Below are 14,465 nucleotides of genomic sequence, written 5' to 3' on the forward strand. Positions count from 1 at the left end.
TAGACTGCTGTTATTTCAGTATTGCCACGTTAGTGTGTGCGGTTATATATCTTTACTCATAAACATGTTCACGCTCCAATCAACAATGCGTCTGTGTGGTGATTGTGTGAAGTGAGGCATGCTATACGAGACCTTTTTACCAGTATCAAGACAACATTTTAATAGACTACCCTATATTTGGCTTCCTCTGTTACCGTATTTACTTTTAGCCAGGAGTTATTCCTCTTCTTAGCGATGTTTCCTGCCGAAGCCAACTTAATCTTTCAAAGTTCCCCAGTAACCGCACCACGCCATTTTATTGCAGCACAAGGGACAATGTTGAGCCGCCATCTTGGAAATACCCAGACTGCTTTGCACGTTTTCAGTTGAAATACTTTTATTCAGCATATTGTAGTAAAATATGCATTTTGATTTAAGCTTATTATAAGCAAATGTTATGACAGTTTGTTCATATATGAATGTACCAAGTGTTGTTTAGTTTTAAGCAATAAAGATAGGATTCCCAGTGGAGGAAGAGATTTTTGCACTGGAAACCGTGGACAACTTAAGGGAGCTGCTGCAAACCAAATGTGTTTAAAGTGGACAAAATTGCAGGGGGGGCATATGAAGGTGTTTACATTGGGTTGTCCGCAAGGAAGATGCGGTGTTAAAAAAAAACTCAAATAGTATCCCTATTCTGCCCCACACTGAGAAGCTTGCACATGTAGTTATGGATTGTTTTAAATGCAAATGTTGCATGTAATAAAATCGGGTGTGTTCCCTGACAATGGCTTCCATTGTTCTGGAGGTTTGGCCATCGTTCCTTTTCGTGATGTGGACTGCCCAAGCTCTCTTAATTTTCTATTATGGACACAGTTTAACCAATTTAACCAAAAAAGTTTCACCAGAAAACAATGCATATCCATGGACTCGGTAACACCTTGCAACATAATTAAATATGAAAATCAAATCGTTTGAAAGCACAGATTTACATATTTGTTGTTTCCGTAAAATTACGTAGAGCAAGGAAATGTGTGTGTGCGTGTGGTGTTGCTGCTGGTGCAACTCCTAAGCCACGGAGCTGAGAAAGGCCTTGCAGCAGCGTAAACATTGCTGGTACACTTCCTCAAACCCTTCATCGCCACCCTGAGAGAAAGACAAAGAATGATCAGCCTTTATAGTTCACAACAACGCTGACACTTTGCATTATTTATTTGCAAAATGATAGCCACATCTTCTTACATTTCATTTTTGGTAAATATCATATGGTTAAGTTTACCATTAAAACTGTTGCAAGAATCCATTACTATGCATTTATCGTGATCAATGAGTCGCACAAACATAAGTAACACATAAAAAAAATCATTTCACATAATTAGCCATAAAACACTGCAATAGACAGAATCATTAAAAGTTAGGTAAACATGGGCCTCGGTATCATCTCTTAACACTTTTACGCGGCAAAAAGTTACAACAAACAGTATATATTCTCAGTGAATCACACAAGTGATGCTTGGAATGTATTTAAAGCAAATAAGACCACCCAATGAGAATGGAGGAAAGGAGATGGGGCGATGCGCTGAGAGAGACGAGGGAGGGTGGGAGAACCATCACGGGAAGAGTGAAGGATTAGGCGAGGACGGGAGCACACAAAAGCGAATCTCACTCTCACCCACAGTTAAAAATAAACGTGCTGTGCATGCGCACTTGCTCCCGTGTGTGGTCACCGAAAGCACGGATAGTCGCGTCTACGCGTAGCATGGAGTCAATGAAACCAGTCAACATTCCGATTTTTTTACCGCAATATATACACAAACAGGACATTTTATGCATCTTTTGTTCACGGAACATGATGCTTTGAGAAACCAGTGATACAGCACGATGCATTTCGTTTACGTTTCTTATCTTATGGAGATTTTGTGGCACCGCGTGCTGCCTAACAACAACACATCACTCGTTGGCACCACACACTCACAGCTTACATAGTAGGGGTCCTTGATGATGAGTTGCTTCTGAGGATCAAACTTCCCCAACAAATCTATTTTGGCCTTGCAGTTGCTCACGTTCTTAGCAGATCGCTGCAGATCTCTGTTAAAAAAAACACACACATACCGTCATCAATTTGAAGTGTACTTCTTCCCACCCTTAAATATTACCGATACACTGTTATCCAAATGCCAAACATTTACACAATGTATGGTTGTCGTTATCAAACACGCGAGTCAACAAGCAAGAGTATAAATGTACATTTTAAATGTATAAGATTATATATCTTCAAGATTACATCCCATTCAACAACTTCAGACACGAAACAAATAATGCTGAAAAGTTAAAACAATGCATCTTTTTCAAACCTCGATTTTAATTTATACTGAGTGAATTACCGTAAAGCACTTTCAAAACTGAGCAATAATACACAAGTAATATCATAATAGGCTATCATCTGAGAGCATACAAAGGGCCATATCACAATAACTGAGTTGTGGACTTGAGTTGTGTCCATGAGCTATTTGTTCTGCACACACGTGATTAATAATTCTTCAGCCCGAGGAGAGGCGAAATTTAAATCCCTAAAATGTTTAGCAGTTTTGTACAGTTGTTTGTGAACATGTCAAGACAACCTCTGGCTATGGCTGTATACTCAAAATATTTTTCCCGGGAAGTCTGAGCCACCAAGCATCTATGAACAAGACATTCGAGTGCTATTTTGCAATATGTACGAATGCTGTTAATGCCAGTGACTCCAGCAACAGTGAGCTACCTCAAGAGGCTAAGACAACTGTAGGTGACCAAGTGGCAGGGAAGGGGATCGACTCTCATGAGAAGAGAGTAAAAGTTAAAATGCCTTTGGATATAAACAAAACATTGAGTGCACATGTGCGAAATCAATATTTCATAGGCTCGCACAAAGACAAAGATCCCCTGTATAACTTTCAACGGAATGTTGGGGCAAGTGCTCTTAGCGAGCACCTATGAAGGCAGGCACGGCACACGAGGAGGTGGGCGCCCAGCACTACGGCCGGCCTGCATTTGTCTCCCCAGTGGAGTTGTTTTACACATCGCATCAGGTACTCATTTGAGGCCGAGTCGACATAGGGGGGGCAGGGAGAAGCACAACATCTTGGAGCCCAGACTTGTTTAAACGAACCTGAGATTGCTTTCGTCCATACAAAATATGTAATCAAATGTTTTGAAGTCATCCTTTGTAATCTAAAACAGACACACAAAAAGATGCATTAGTTCATCATCAAACAACTTAAAAAAACAGTTAGTTCACTGTCAGTAATGTACTCCCAATTCACTTTATTTACAAACAAGGTACCTGCGGAGAAAGTCTAGCAAATGATGAAATCACAGAACAGAAGAGAAAATATGTTTTGTCGTTTCCATCACCGCCTATAAATCTGAAGGTGTGACCATCTGTCTCAAAAAATGGAGATCACTGTGTGATATTTAAACTGTGAAGGGTGAGAAAAGAGAAGGGAAGAAATAATTGCGTATGAAGTGGCATGAGTGGGAGTAATAGCAAGAGGGGGGAGTGCTTCAGACATCACATCTTGTTATAAAATGGCACACCTGCCAATTTAAATGTAATATCTAAGGTGTAACACAGTTTCAGATGCTATGAATAAAAGTACAAACCAAACAAGGAACAAAACCCATGCAATAACATTTCCCAACTTATTATGAGATGTAAATCAAGTACTGTAATTCGAAAACTGAGAAATACATATTTTGGATGTAAATCTTTCAAGATGCCTCAATGTCATGGCAAAAAGTATCATGTTCTCCACAATCATGTGACCTAATGATTACAGTTTGAATGTTTTGCAATATATTTTAGTCATGAATATGATTATGCTTATAGTTACTTATATATCATTTTTAATTACTTAAGTTAATGTTAAATATTCAGGTATTTTTCCAAGCTCCTGACTTAAAAGTTTGGATTTAAATGACTTTGTTTTTGTCTACACATGTTTTTGCATGCTTGGAACCCTGAATTTGTATCTTATCATTCAAACATTCTCCAAGCGTTGGAAGCAAGGTTCGCCTCAGTAGATTCTATAAAATAATTTAATTAACTGATTTTCTCAAACTATGTTCTAGTTTACCATTTTGGCCTTTTAAACCCCCATATTATTGAGACTCGACACGAACATTTATTCAAAGCATGCTTTAAATTTGCATACGTTTCATGTTACACAATCGTTACGGAAAAGTTACTTTTGCCTTTAGTGCCATTTCACATGCAACATTTTCCTTAGAGTGTTTGATATAGTTAATAGACGATAGAGATGACAGACTTAATTCAAGGACATCGTGGCACCAAGCCCCTTATTTCGCACCTGCCGGGCGTGGTGGTTGACATTTACATCGTGCTTACTCAAGCAGGCAAGGGCTCGTGAGTCAGGGGAGCTTCCAATGTTCCAGTCACTTGTTGCGGCACTGTCTATCCTCCACTGCATGACGGTCGTTAGAGGGGAGAGAGTGGGTGGGGAGAGTGGGTGGAGAGAGATAGAGCGAACCACACACAGACAGTTCACAGTGAGTTGATGGGAGATGGGAGACTATACCTCTCGAGCAATGTGGTTTGTGGATAGCTTGTGCTTTCTTAGGCAGGCTTGTGAGCGATAGTCTGCTGGGCTCCCTGCTTCATGCCCGTAGGTTCCAGCACTGTCAATATGCCACTGCATAATGAGTACCACGTGAGGTGGAAATAAAGTGAAAAGGAAATTACAGAAAAATTTGTAAAGCCACAAATATACAAGCCTTCCTTTTACAACCACCGCATAAACTGGCATAATTTTTATTTTAAACATTGCACTTCTCACTTAAGGTGTTATGAATGGAATATTCATCTTGAATGCAGATGACAGTGTAGGACAATACAAGAAGTTGAAAAGGCTAACACTGATTTTTACCTAAAAACGACTCCGTTCTGCTTTTTGATATCAATTAATTTGCTTGGATTACCTTAAATAAATCTGGGGATGGGAAACCAAAACAAGTGTTTGTGGTGGATAGGGGATAAGGCAAAAGTGCTGACACTAACAATACACCTCTTAACTCATGTTTCTTTAAGTTTGTCTCTTGAAACCCTAAGAATGCTTTGGCTGCCACTGTCATCCGCTTCAAATCGGGTAGTTAAATTCATATTTTTGCATTACTGGTAACTGAAATATAAAAAAGGTAGAAAAACAGGTTAATGCACTATAGAAATATCCAGAGCAACAAACACATGTTCAGGTTTTTTAATTGAGAATAGAATAAAATTGCCGCAGTGTTAATGGTCAGCACACTGGACCCAAGCGTGCTCACGCTCGCTGGTTCTCCTCCATCTCCCGGCAACGGCAGTTAAAACGACGTGGCATGTTTAATAAATTCCGCCATGCCTGTCCCCCCCCGAAGCAAAATAATTACACCATAGTTTAACACATAGGCTTTCGCGACCAATATCATCCATAATAGCGTTTTTTGGGGTTAGATCGCGTAAATATATAAATGTGTTGTTAAAACCCGCCAACACCCGACACAGCCAACTAATAAGAGTTGTCACGTAAACAGAACATGCCAATTCGTCACTAGTACAGCACACCGGTGTGTTGGAGAGCCAAGTCACAGCATTTACAATCTGAGTACGACGTTTCGCCAGATGAAGCTAGTTGTAATTACTGGCGAAACGTCGTACTCAGATTGGAAATGCTGTGGCTCTTGGCTCTCCAACACACCGGTGTGCTGTACTAGTGACAACCTTTACTAGTTGGCTGCGTCGGGTGGTGGCGGGTTTCAACGACACATTTATATCTTGACTTAAAGCTTTCATGACTGCAGGAATTCATATTCTTTGGGTCTTTCGGTAAAGCCACGTAGGTAGAAAAAATAATAAAAATATCACGACGTTTTCATCGCAACACAAGCAATCGTCATCAGGTCATCAGGTGAAAAATTATGACGATTGCTTGTGTTGGGATCGAAACGTCGTGACATTTTTTTTTCTACGTGGCTTTACTGAAAGACCCAAAGAATAAAACACATTTATATATTTAACCGATCTAACCCAAAAACCTCTATTATGGAGGTACACCATAGTTAATTGGCAGATCGCACTCTATGGGGTAAAGTGTGGGTATGCCCACCTACTCCAAGTGTGGTCAGAAGCACGGAGTGGATAGAATATCCCCTCGAGCTTCCTCTAATGTAGGCTCTTCCACCAGCAGTGCCGTGAGTCAGCAATTGGAGGGCTCCAGTAGAAGAGATCAAATTCGCAACATGTCCTGCTCAAGCCCACTCACTTGCTTTGATTTTGTTAACAGTCAATGATGGCTCTTAACTTGCACATGCTCCTTTCTTTAATTTTAATTCTAAGCACGCATATCTGCATGCTTTTTCTGGCACGGTATTCGACTTTTGTTCAATATTCCTATGTATACGATCCATGTCATAGCAGATAATATACACAGATTCTAAACAATTTTAGAAATATTGTGGCATGTTGCTTCATATTCAGTTTGGTATCCCAAAAAAGCTCTCCATCCTGTTGCCGTCCACCTATTTATTTCACAATTACTCTCATCAGGAGGCACCTACGATAGGTAATGACATATTACGGAAACATACCTGGTCGGCAACCCCTTGTTCTGTTACCATCTTGCGGAACACGGCTTCCGCAATAGGCGAGCGACAGATGTTACCTGCAGTGAAAGCACAACGGTTGCCATTAACATTGGGATGCACGTGAGCAATTTAGCAGTGTTATTATGCTCTATTCAAAACCACAAAGCAGTGCGATACATATTCTTTGGGTCTTTCGGTAAAGTCACGTAGATTATCTAGATTATCTACGTGACTTTGAATATGAATTCCTGCAGTCACGAAAGCTTTAAGTCAAGATTCAGTGCGATACAGGTCCATGAATGTTTATACGGCCCTGGAAGGGAGATAGGCTGCAAGGGTGTGCCCAAGTTTGGCGTGCCTGATGCGGCAGAGGCTGCAGGGCTCAAGTTGCAGGCAATGTGCATCGCTCACTGTATTAAGACAGCTGTAAATGACCAGGGAGCTTGGTGACGATAACCCGGTATCAAATCACACAAATCTAGTCGACTTCAATAACTGTGCGACACGAGTTATAATTCAGAAGTGGTAAAAGCAATGTTTTAAAATACTTGGTTTTTTTTGTTTCTCAAAATGATGATGCAGTACTCGTCTAGGTTACATTATTTTAAGTTAAACAAATCTATAGGCTGTTATGTTGTCCCTAAACCGGTTTGGCGATTGTAAAGGTCGTGACGAAAAGTAAGAACCCACGCCCGTCAAGAGCCTGTCTACGTGCAGCACGAACGTGGCTCACTCACCACTAGCGGCAGGCAGCCATGCACACAGCTGGCCACTGATGACACCAAAGACAAAGATCCCCCGTGTAGCCTTAACAGAGTGTTGGGCCAAGCGCTGTTCGCGAACGCCTATGAAGGCCGGCACGGCACACGAGGGGGTGGGTGGGCCAGCAACCACGCCCGGCCGCCTTTGTCTCCCCAGTGGCAAAGTTTACACTCCGCAACCAGGTACTCATTTGAGGCTGAGTCGACCTAGGGGATGCCCAGGACCGGTTTAGATAATCGTCACTGGTGTTGGCCATCAGCGGGAATCGAACCCGCCAGGTTCGTAGCGCTAACCACTACACCACCGCTCCCCACACCATGACACCGCAGGCACTCACACATCCTGACATTTGGCTTGTGTAGGCGACGTTGACTGGTGGTGCATGTACGGTGTGAACTTCTTTCGCGCCGTACGGAGGTGCGGGTGCCACGACCACTTGGCACTGAGCTCTCCCAGCTCGCGAGCAACAGAAGCCCATCCCCAGGGCCTCGTGCTCCACTCCACCATTCACTCTCCTCCACATCAACCACCTCAGACAACTCCCTCACACTCCTCCATCACTACCTCACCCCTCCCTCACTCCACCATCGTCACACTCCTCTCTCACACTCCTCCCTCACTCCACCATCGTCACACTCCTCTTTCACACTCCTCCCTCACTCCACCATCGTCACACTCCTCCCTCACTCCACCATTCACTCTCCTCCACATCAACCACCTCAGACAACTCCCATCACACTCCTCCATCACTACCTCACCCTTCCCTCACTCCACCATCGTCACACTCCTCCCTCACTCCACCATCGTCACACTCCTCTCTCACACTCCTCCCTCACTCCACCATCGTCACACTCCTCCCTCACTCCACCATTCACTCTCCTCCACATCAACCACCTCAGACAACTCCCTCACACGCCTCCATCACTACCTCACCCCTCCCTCACTCCACCATCGTCACACTCCTCCCTCACTCCACCATCGTCACACTCCTCTCTCACACTCCTCCCTCACTCCACCATCGTCACACTCCTCCCTCACCCCCTCCCTCACTCCACCATCGTCACACTCCTCCCTCACTCCACCATTCACTCTCCTCCACATCAACCACCTCAGACAACTCCCTCACACGCCTTCATCACTACCTCACACCTCCCTCACTCCACCATCGTCACACTCCTCCCTCACACTCCTCCCTCACTCCACCATCGTCACACTCCTCTCTCACACTCCTCCCTCACTCCACCATCGCCACACTCCTCCCTCACTCCACCATCGTCACACTCCTGCGTCACCCCGGGGGCTCGGGGAGCAGCAACACGAAGCCAACCGGGAGGGGCAACCCGCCCGGCGCACCATTAACGTAGGGAGAGCTGCCACCGGGGGCTCCCCTCGCCACCCACCTCGCCTTCGACTACAGCTGGGGCACCGCGCATGTGTAAAGGCGAGCGCCGTGTACGCGAGACCTCCCCTCCCCGCGTTGTTCCTCCTCCTCAACCCTCTCCTCCTCCTTCCTCACCGAGGCAGACGAAGAGCGCGGACGAAGCCATGACAGTGCAGCCTCCACGGGCGATCCAGAATCGAGAGAGCGATACTGTCACCGCACGAATCGATTCCTCAACGTGTCTTGATTGCGTTGTAAACGCAGCAGAAATGACGCGCTCCCCCCCCCCCCCCCCCCCCAAAGAAAAAGGCCGGGCGGCCGTATGGGATGATGGGCGCAGTCGCGGCGGCGTTCACTATTCACGAACGCCATCCGCCGTGTCCGTGCGATTCCAAACTAATTTCGCCCCCGAAAAGAATCGGATTGGAATCGACGACCAGTTGTGGAACCTCGCGCGGCGCGGCTGGGACTGCATCGATTCAGCGTTTAGTCCGCGCGAATCGAATCGCGGTGTGTGCAATGGGTGAATGGGATTGTTGTATTGCGGGCCGCAGGCGAAACAGAAGTTGAAAAGTAATTTTTTTTCAGCAGGGGAGAAGAACTCGAGAGAGAGAGAGGCGAGTATGAATCTCACGAGAAACTAAATAAACGTGTTTTTTTATTTTTTTTCAGAAGCGACCTGTCACAAATTATAACTCAGGGGCCGTCCATAAATGACGTCACGCACCTATGGGGGGGTGGGGTCAGGCATTTGTGACGAGGGGGTGAGAAATGTGACGTCACGTCAAAATGCGCAACTTTAAATAAATATAAACGTTATACTTACCTAAATATACTTATTAATGTTTTCTACATCAGAGTGCAGCAACACATTAAATACGCACTCCAATGACAATAGTTTAAAGCGATTTGAAGCATGTTTTATTTTCAAAATTGAAATATGGTTTGGGGGGGGGGCAGAGCTTTGTGACGTCATATTTGAGGGGGGGGGTCTGATTTTTTGTGACGCCGTGACGAGGGGAGGTCAAAAATCGTCCAAAATCGCGTGACGTCATTTATGGACGGCCCCTAAGTGGCTTATCGTGTGGACATGTATAGCAGCAGCCAAATACAGCACGTTTTACTTTACCAAGGTAAGGCTCACCGAGCTATATTAACTCTTTATTTCAGAAGCGACCTGGCCACAAATGATTGCTAAACGAACTGGGCTTATCGTGTATAAAGTATAGCAGCCAAAAAACTATTTAAACTCATGTGGCTTATTCTAAATGTGGAGGGAACACCCAGACGACCCGGAGGAAAAAAATCCACGCGACCACAGGGAGAGACACGCAAACTGCAAATATACAGCAGCAGGCGTCAGGGTCGACATCGAACCCACGACCTCCTGCATACCAGGCGAGGTAGTTAACATCTCATCGCCATTTGCAGGAGTGATCTCGGGGTCACCAATTTTTTTTTAAAAGCTAAAGTACTATACAGCGCTGAAGGAAAATGAAAAAAATATATAGCCCGATGTCACTCGCACTATAAAAAAAGTCCGCTATGGAATTTGTTAAAGAATAAATTGCTTCCAATATCTCAATAAAAGCAATAGACCAGGGTGCAAAACATTGGCACCATGTACACCGTCCCTGGTTTTGCTTACGCATTTTAAGAGTGGTCTTAAAGTGGTTGTCATTTGTAAATGTTCCAGAATATGGACTCAAGTCGTGCAATAAAAAATCGTTCACAATTCCACGAGTAACTTTACAATCCCCAAGTTATAATTGTTTACATTTTAAATACTGTACACTGCTCGACTATTCATCATACAATATGGACGAGACAAATTATGGAATTTAGCTAGGTTTTCACTTCACATTTTAAATTAACCTCTACCATTGATTTGGTGACCTACTCTTCAGAGGCATGCTCCGTTGGCATGAGGGGGGGGGGGGAATAGCTTTTGAACTCGGTAGGAGGAACCGCAGGACAGAGAATCACCGAAGAATTTGCTGGAAACAAAAAAACATCGATATTTACAATTTATTAAAACATGTATTCGACATTTCAAAAACATTTAATCATTTTAATAAAAACTGCGCCTTTTGGCGTCATCTGGTCCAACCCATATGAGACTAGGCTCGAAGGAAAGCTGTCTCGGGTGTGGACCAATCAACTTCAAGGACAGTGCACATTATCAGAGTTATGTTCTTTTGTTTGTGTTATGACTGCAGGTATTGCGGTCTATGCAAACATGACTCCTTGCAAAAAGGTGTCAGTTTTGTTGCCAGATAGAAGGGTAAAGAACCAATTATCATATTTTTACTGGCAAATGAGGTCCCCATAGTGTTATTACATATGATCCATCGAGTGGTTTTCATTATAAGAGGGGGGTTCAAACTTCTAGGCCATATATTGTTGGATATACCAGGGAATGGTGTTGCTGCTTTCATCTATTTTGAGTATACTCAAACAAGTGGAACATTCTAGATTGCTTTGTCCTTTATTTATTATTGGGAATGCATGAAACAATAACTCGGGTACTGAATGTCCAATACCAAGAGAGGGAGAAAACAAATCTTACAAAAACACATTTATTTGCCAAAATATTCCTTTTGAAACATCCTGAATAATGCATCAGAAAAGAGACTCTTCTTAATTTTAGGCTTCTTCCCATCTACAGGTTTGTCTTTGGCTTTTCTTCCTCGGTTTTGCGCCAGGATCTATAAAATACAAAAATGTATAATCTTGTTTGCATAGCGGTGAAGCGATTTCTTTGAATTAACAAAATGTATTCTGTAAGAACACAATCAATTCAAATACATAAAACCAGTGACAATCGTAACAATGCATAACCATCTCAGTCTGCATATGAGGCACATTAACTTCAGCTTATTTTGGGTTATTTGAATTGTAAAATCTGGGAAAAAATAACGGTAGGATTACTAATCAAACATTCACCACAAATTACTGACAGCAGCTGAATATTTCATGGATGATTTAACTTGCGTGCTGTTCAGGTTCAGTATACAGTATTTAAAATTGTATTCTTTATTCATGTGTTTAGGTGGTCCAAGAAGAACAAATAGAACATTGTGTCCATCATTAACATGCAGTGACCGACGTGTGGCTGGGCTTAAGCATATCCTTTACCTTTAATAACGAAATGAATCAGATATAGTGAGCAACCGTGATAGCATTGGATACGCCAATTGAGTTCTAAATATTTTTTTTTTATTAAAGATAATCTAATTTTTACATGAGGCATTTCTCCCACCTTATTCCGTCACATTTGCAAGCCAGGTTTTAAACCAACAACAGTATCTTAAGAGGCTAATTTTCAATTGGCTTCACTGAGAAATAAAACTAAAGCCACGTAAAATAAATGCGTTATTTAAATAACACAACCTCCGTTGTTATTGATAACTCCTTAAAATGCATTCATTAAATGTGTCGGTCACTTGCTCACAATGTGAACATTCTAGAGCCCTGGCGAGTACCTTTTGTGTAATTTTTTTTGTAGAAGATGACTGGTTCTTCAGCAGGTACTGCAAATTCGTTTTATAGGGATTGGCATTTTGTTTGCGTTTATATTCCTCTACAAAAAAAACAAAGTATCACATTAACGTTTGCAAAGTTATGTACGTTTCATGCAGTAGAAAATCGCACATCCAAACATCCAGCACATTATACCGACGACACCTCTACACCATCGGATTATGGGCACGTGACAATAGCGAGCGGAGTCAATTATACTTTGTTTTTTTCGGTAAAGTCACGTAGGTAAAAAATTAAAGTAATTTTGCTGTGACGGTACCGACAAAACCAAAGAGTATGAATCCTTGCGGTCACGAAAACTTCAAATCTAGGCTGTCAATTGCCATATTGTTCCAAGTGTAATATTGCTACTGATGTATAGAAACCCACAGATTATATTCCACATTTGCAATCCTATCACAACTTTTGCAATCCCCATTTACAGGAAACGTGATTGTCATGACAATATAATGCAAACTTACCGATGGCAGATTTTACACTTTTATTTTTTACTGTTGGTTGGTTACGCATCCGTTTCTTTTGTAGTTTCTTATTGGTTTTGCTTTTCTTTGCAATGCTTTGAACTGAATGTTCAGAAGACTTCGTTTTCCCTAAAAAAAAACACAACCCAAAACAAACATAACATTCTTCAAAAGTTAGTGCTGTATACGAAAGGGCTTGCCAGGAAATTCACATTTAAGATCCGCAAGATCCTGAATACACTTCTAAAACTTATCCACTCCCCTAACCACCTTTGTAAGAAACTTTTAGCCAACAGTAGCCGTCCTTAAACTTGCCCCATTCTATACCTGGTGGCAGAAGAAATGATCACCATCCCAACCCTGTTAATCGGAGATGCTTCATAACGGACAATGCTTGTTCATCATGGAGTCGAAGCGGTTACAAAAATAGACCCCATTATTTAAGCCCTGCCAACCAAAGCCGTCCCCATATGGTTACATTGTAGCAAACGATTGGAGCGGTACCCACAGCCGCACACAACACGATGCCGAATCCAGTACCAACACAGCATGGCCCCACATGTACAGGATGGTCCAAATCTTTAATCCACCCCCCAAAAAAAATGTGACCGCTAACATGTTTTTCCTTTGAATATTCATTTATGTTTTAGATAACCCTCACTTAGATTTTTAACAAAAATTTAGTCGAGAGAATTAAATGTGGGTCACAAGACATCCCGACCACCCTGTAACAGGCCACGTGGGCGGCACTGCTCAGGCGCAGCGTAGGCCCCGTGGCCTTCTCGTCCGAGAGTGAGAAGGCCACGCGGGGGGGGGGGGGGAGGAGAAGGGCTCCCTTCCTCACCCTTGCGCGACGCCGTGGAGGCCCGCGGGGCCGCGTCGTCCTCAGCCTGCAGCAGCTCCAGGCCGCGACGCACCAGCGCGGCCGACATTGCGGCTTCTCTACAGCGGCTGAGCGGGTGCGGGGGATTGTGGGAGGCCGCAGGTACCGCGGTAATTTTGACCACCGTAAGGGTCCGCGGCGAACCACGTGGTCCACTTTCAAGGGGGCGATCTGAATATTTACATTTGTATAGGAGGAATCCGATGAGCTCCCAAGCTTTTTCACAGATGTTCAGAAGGGGCACGAGGTCAGAAAGTTACAAGAATAAATAAAAAAAAACCCCAACAGATGTGAAAAGTATAGGAAAGGTAAACAATTTTTTTTTTTTAATTCAAGTATATATTTTTTTCATACCAGGTGAGAATCAGAATATGTACTTATACTGGAGGAATCCGATGAGCTATTAAACTCTTTTTCACAGATGTTCAGAAGGGGGACGGGGTCAGAACCGTTACAATACAAAATACGATAGGAGTGCAAAGTATAGGTAAATAAAATCACTTAAAATACAATACAAATAAAACGAAACTTTGCTTAATCTCACCAGGTAAAGCCCATTGAGCTATTCGCTTATTTTTCAGAAGCGACCTCACCACAAATGATAGCTCAACAAAGTGATTTGTCTTCTTGGTTTTTTCGATAAAGTCACGTAGAAGGGAAATAAAATAAAAATATAATAAAATGATCACGACGTTTCGGCCACAACACAAGCAGCCGTCCTCAGGTGAAGAAACAGCCGTCGGAAAGAGCGTTCTTGGACAGCGTTGTCTTTTCGACAGCTCTTGTTTCTTCACCTGAGGACGGCTGCTTGTGTTGTGGCCGAAACGTCGTGTTTATT

The 14,465-nt window shown here is 43.1% G+C and overlaps 2 protein-coding genes across 4 annotated transcripts; both read right to left on the reverse strand.

The window, feature by feature from the left end:
* Positions 1-358: 358 nt before the first annotated feature.
* On the reverse strand, positions 359-8,970 carry ACP1 (acid phosphatase 1). Of its 3 annotated transcripts, none has more exons than XM_061559748.1 (6): positions 8,876-8,970; positions 6,601-6,674; positions 4,329-4,442; positions 3,128-3,189; positions 1,962-2,067; positions 359-1,125 (listed from the first exon to the last, which is right to left on the reverse strand). In XM_061559748.1, exons 1-6 carry the CDS (start codon positions 8,904-8,906, stop codon positions 1,048-1,050), a joined length of 465 nt encoding a protein of 154 aa, XP_061415732.1. In that variant the 5' UTR covers positions 8,907-8,970; the 3' UTR covers positions 359-1,047. The 3 variants fall into 3 exon arrangements, with proteins under 3 accessions (XP_061415732.1, XP_061415733.1, XP_061415734.1); XM_061559749.1 differs by lacking the exon at positions 4,329-4,442 and adding an exon at positions 4,557-4,670 and having other exon boundaries at positions 8,876-8,960; XM_061559750.1 differs by lacking the exons at positions 4,329-4,442; positions 8,876-8,970 and adding exons at positions 4,557-4,670; positions 8,760-8,874.
* A 1,781-nt stretch (positions 8,971-10,751) lies between these two features.
* Positions 10,752-13,756, reverse strand: RPS19BP1 (ribosomal protein S19 binding protein 1). Its single transcript, XM_061559751.1, has 4 exons — positions 13,589-13,756; positions 12,745-12,873; positions 12,226-12,323; positions 10,752-11,448 (listed from the first exon to the last, which is right to left on the reverse strand). Exons 1-4 carry the CDS (start codon positions 13,674-13,676, stop codon positions 11,320-11,322), a joined length of 444 nt encoding a protein of 147 aa, XP_061415735.1. The 5' UTR covers positions 13,677-13,756; the 3' UTR covers positions 10,752-11,319.
* Between the last annotated feature and the right edge of the window lie 709 nt (positions 13,757-14,465).

Source organism: Lethenteron reissneri, chromosome 26 (genome assembly GCF_015708825.2).
Source record: "Lethenteron reissneri isolate LAM-NWPU_2019-01 chromosome 26, ASM1570882v1, whole genome shotgun sequence".
Lineage (NCBI taxonomy): Eukaryota > Metazoa > Chordata > Hyperoartia > Petromyzontiformes > Petromyzontidae > Lethenteron > Lethenteron reissneri.

Bases quoted from the DNA above. Each gene is read 5' to 3' on its own strand.
- ACP1 (XM_061559748.1), bottom strand. From the start codon at position 8,906: ATGGCTTCGTCCGCGCTCTTCGTCTGCCTCG. The intron at 4,443-6,600 runs GTATGTTTCCGT...ACCGTCATGCAG, and splicing joins AACAAGGGGTTGCCGACCAG to TGGAGGATAGACAGTGCCGC. The intron at 1,126-1,961 runs GTAAGCTGTGAG...TCTTTCTCTCAG, and splicing joins TCATCAAGGACCCCTACTAT to GGTGGCGATGAAGGGTTTGA.
- RPS19BP1 (XM_061559751.1), bottom strand. From the start codon at position 13,676: ATGTCGGCCGCGCTGGTGCGTCGCGGCCTGGAGCTGCTGCAGGCTGAG. The intron at 12,874-13,588 runs GTGAGGAAGGGA...GTTTTTTTTTAG, and splicing joins CTCCACGGCGTCGCGCAAGG to GGAAAACGAAGTCTTCTGAA. The intron at 11,449-12,225 runs GTACTCGCCAGG...TGTATTTTATAG, and splicing joins CAAAAAAAATTACACAAAAG to ATCCTGGCGCAAAACCGAGG.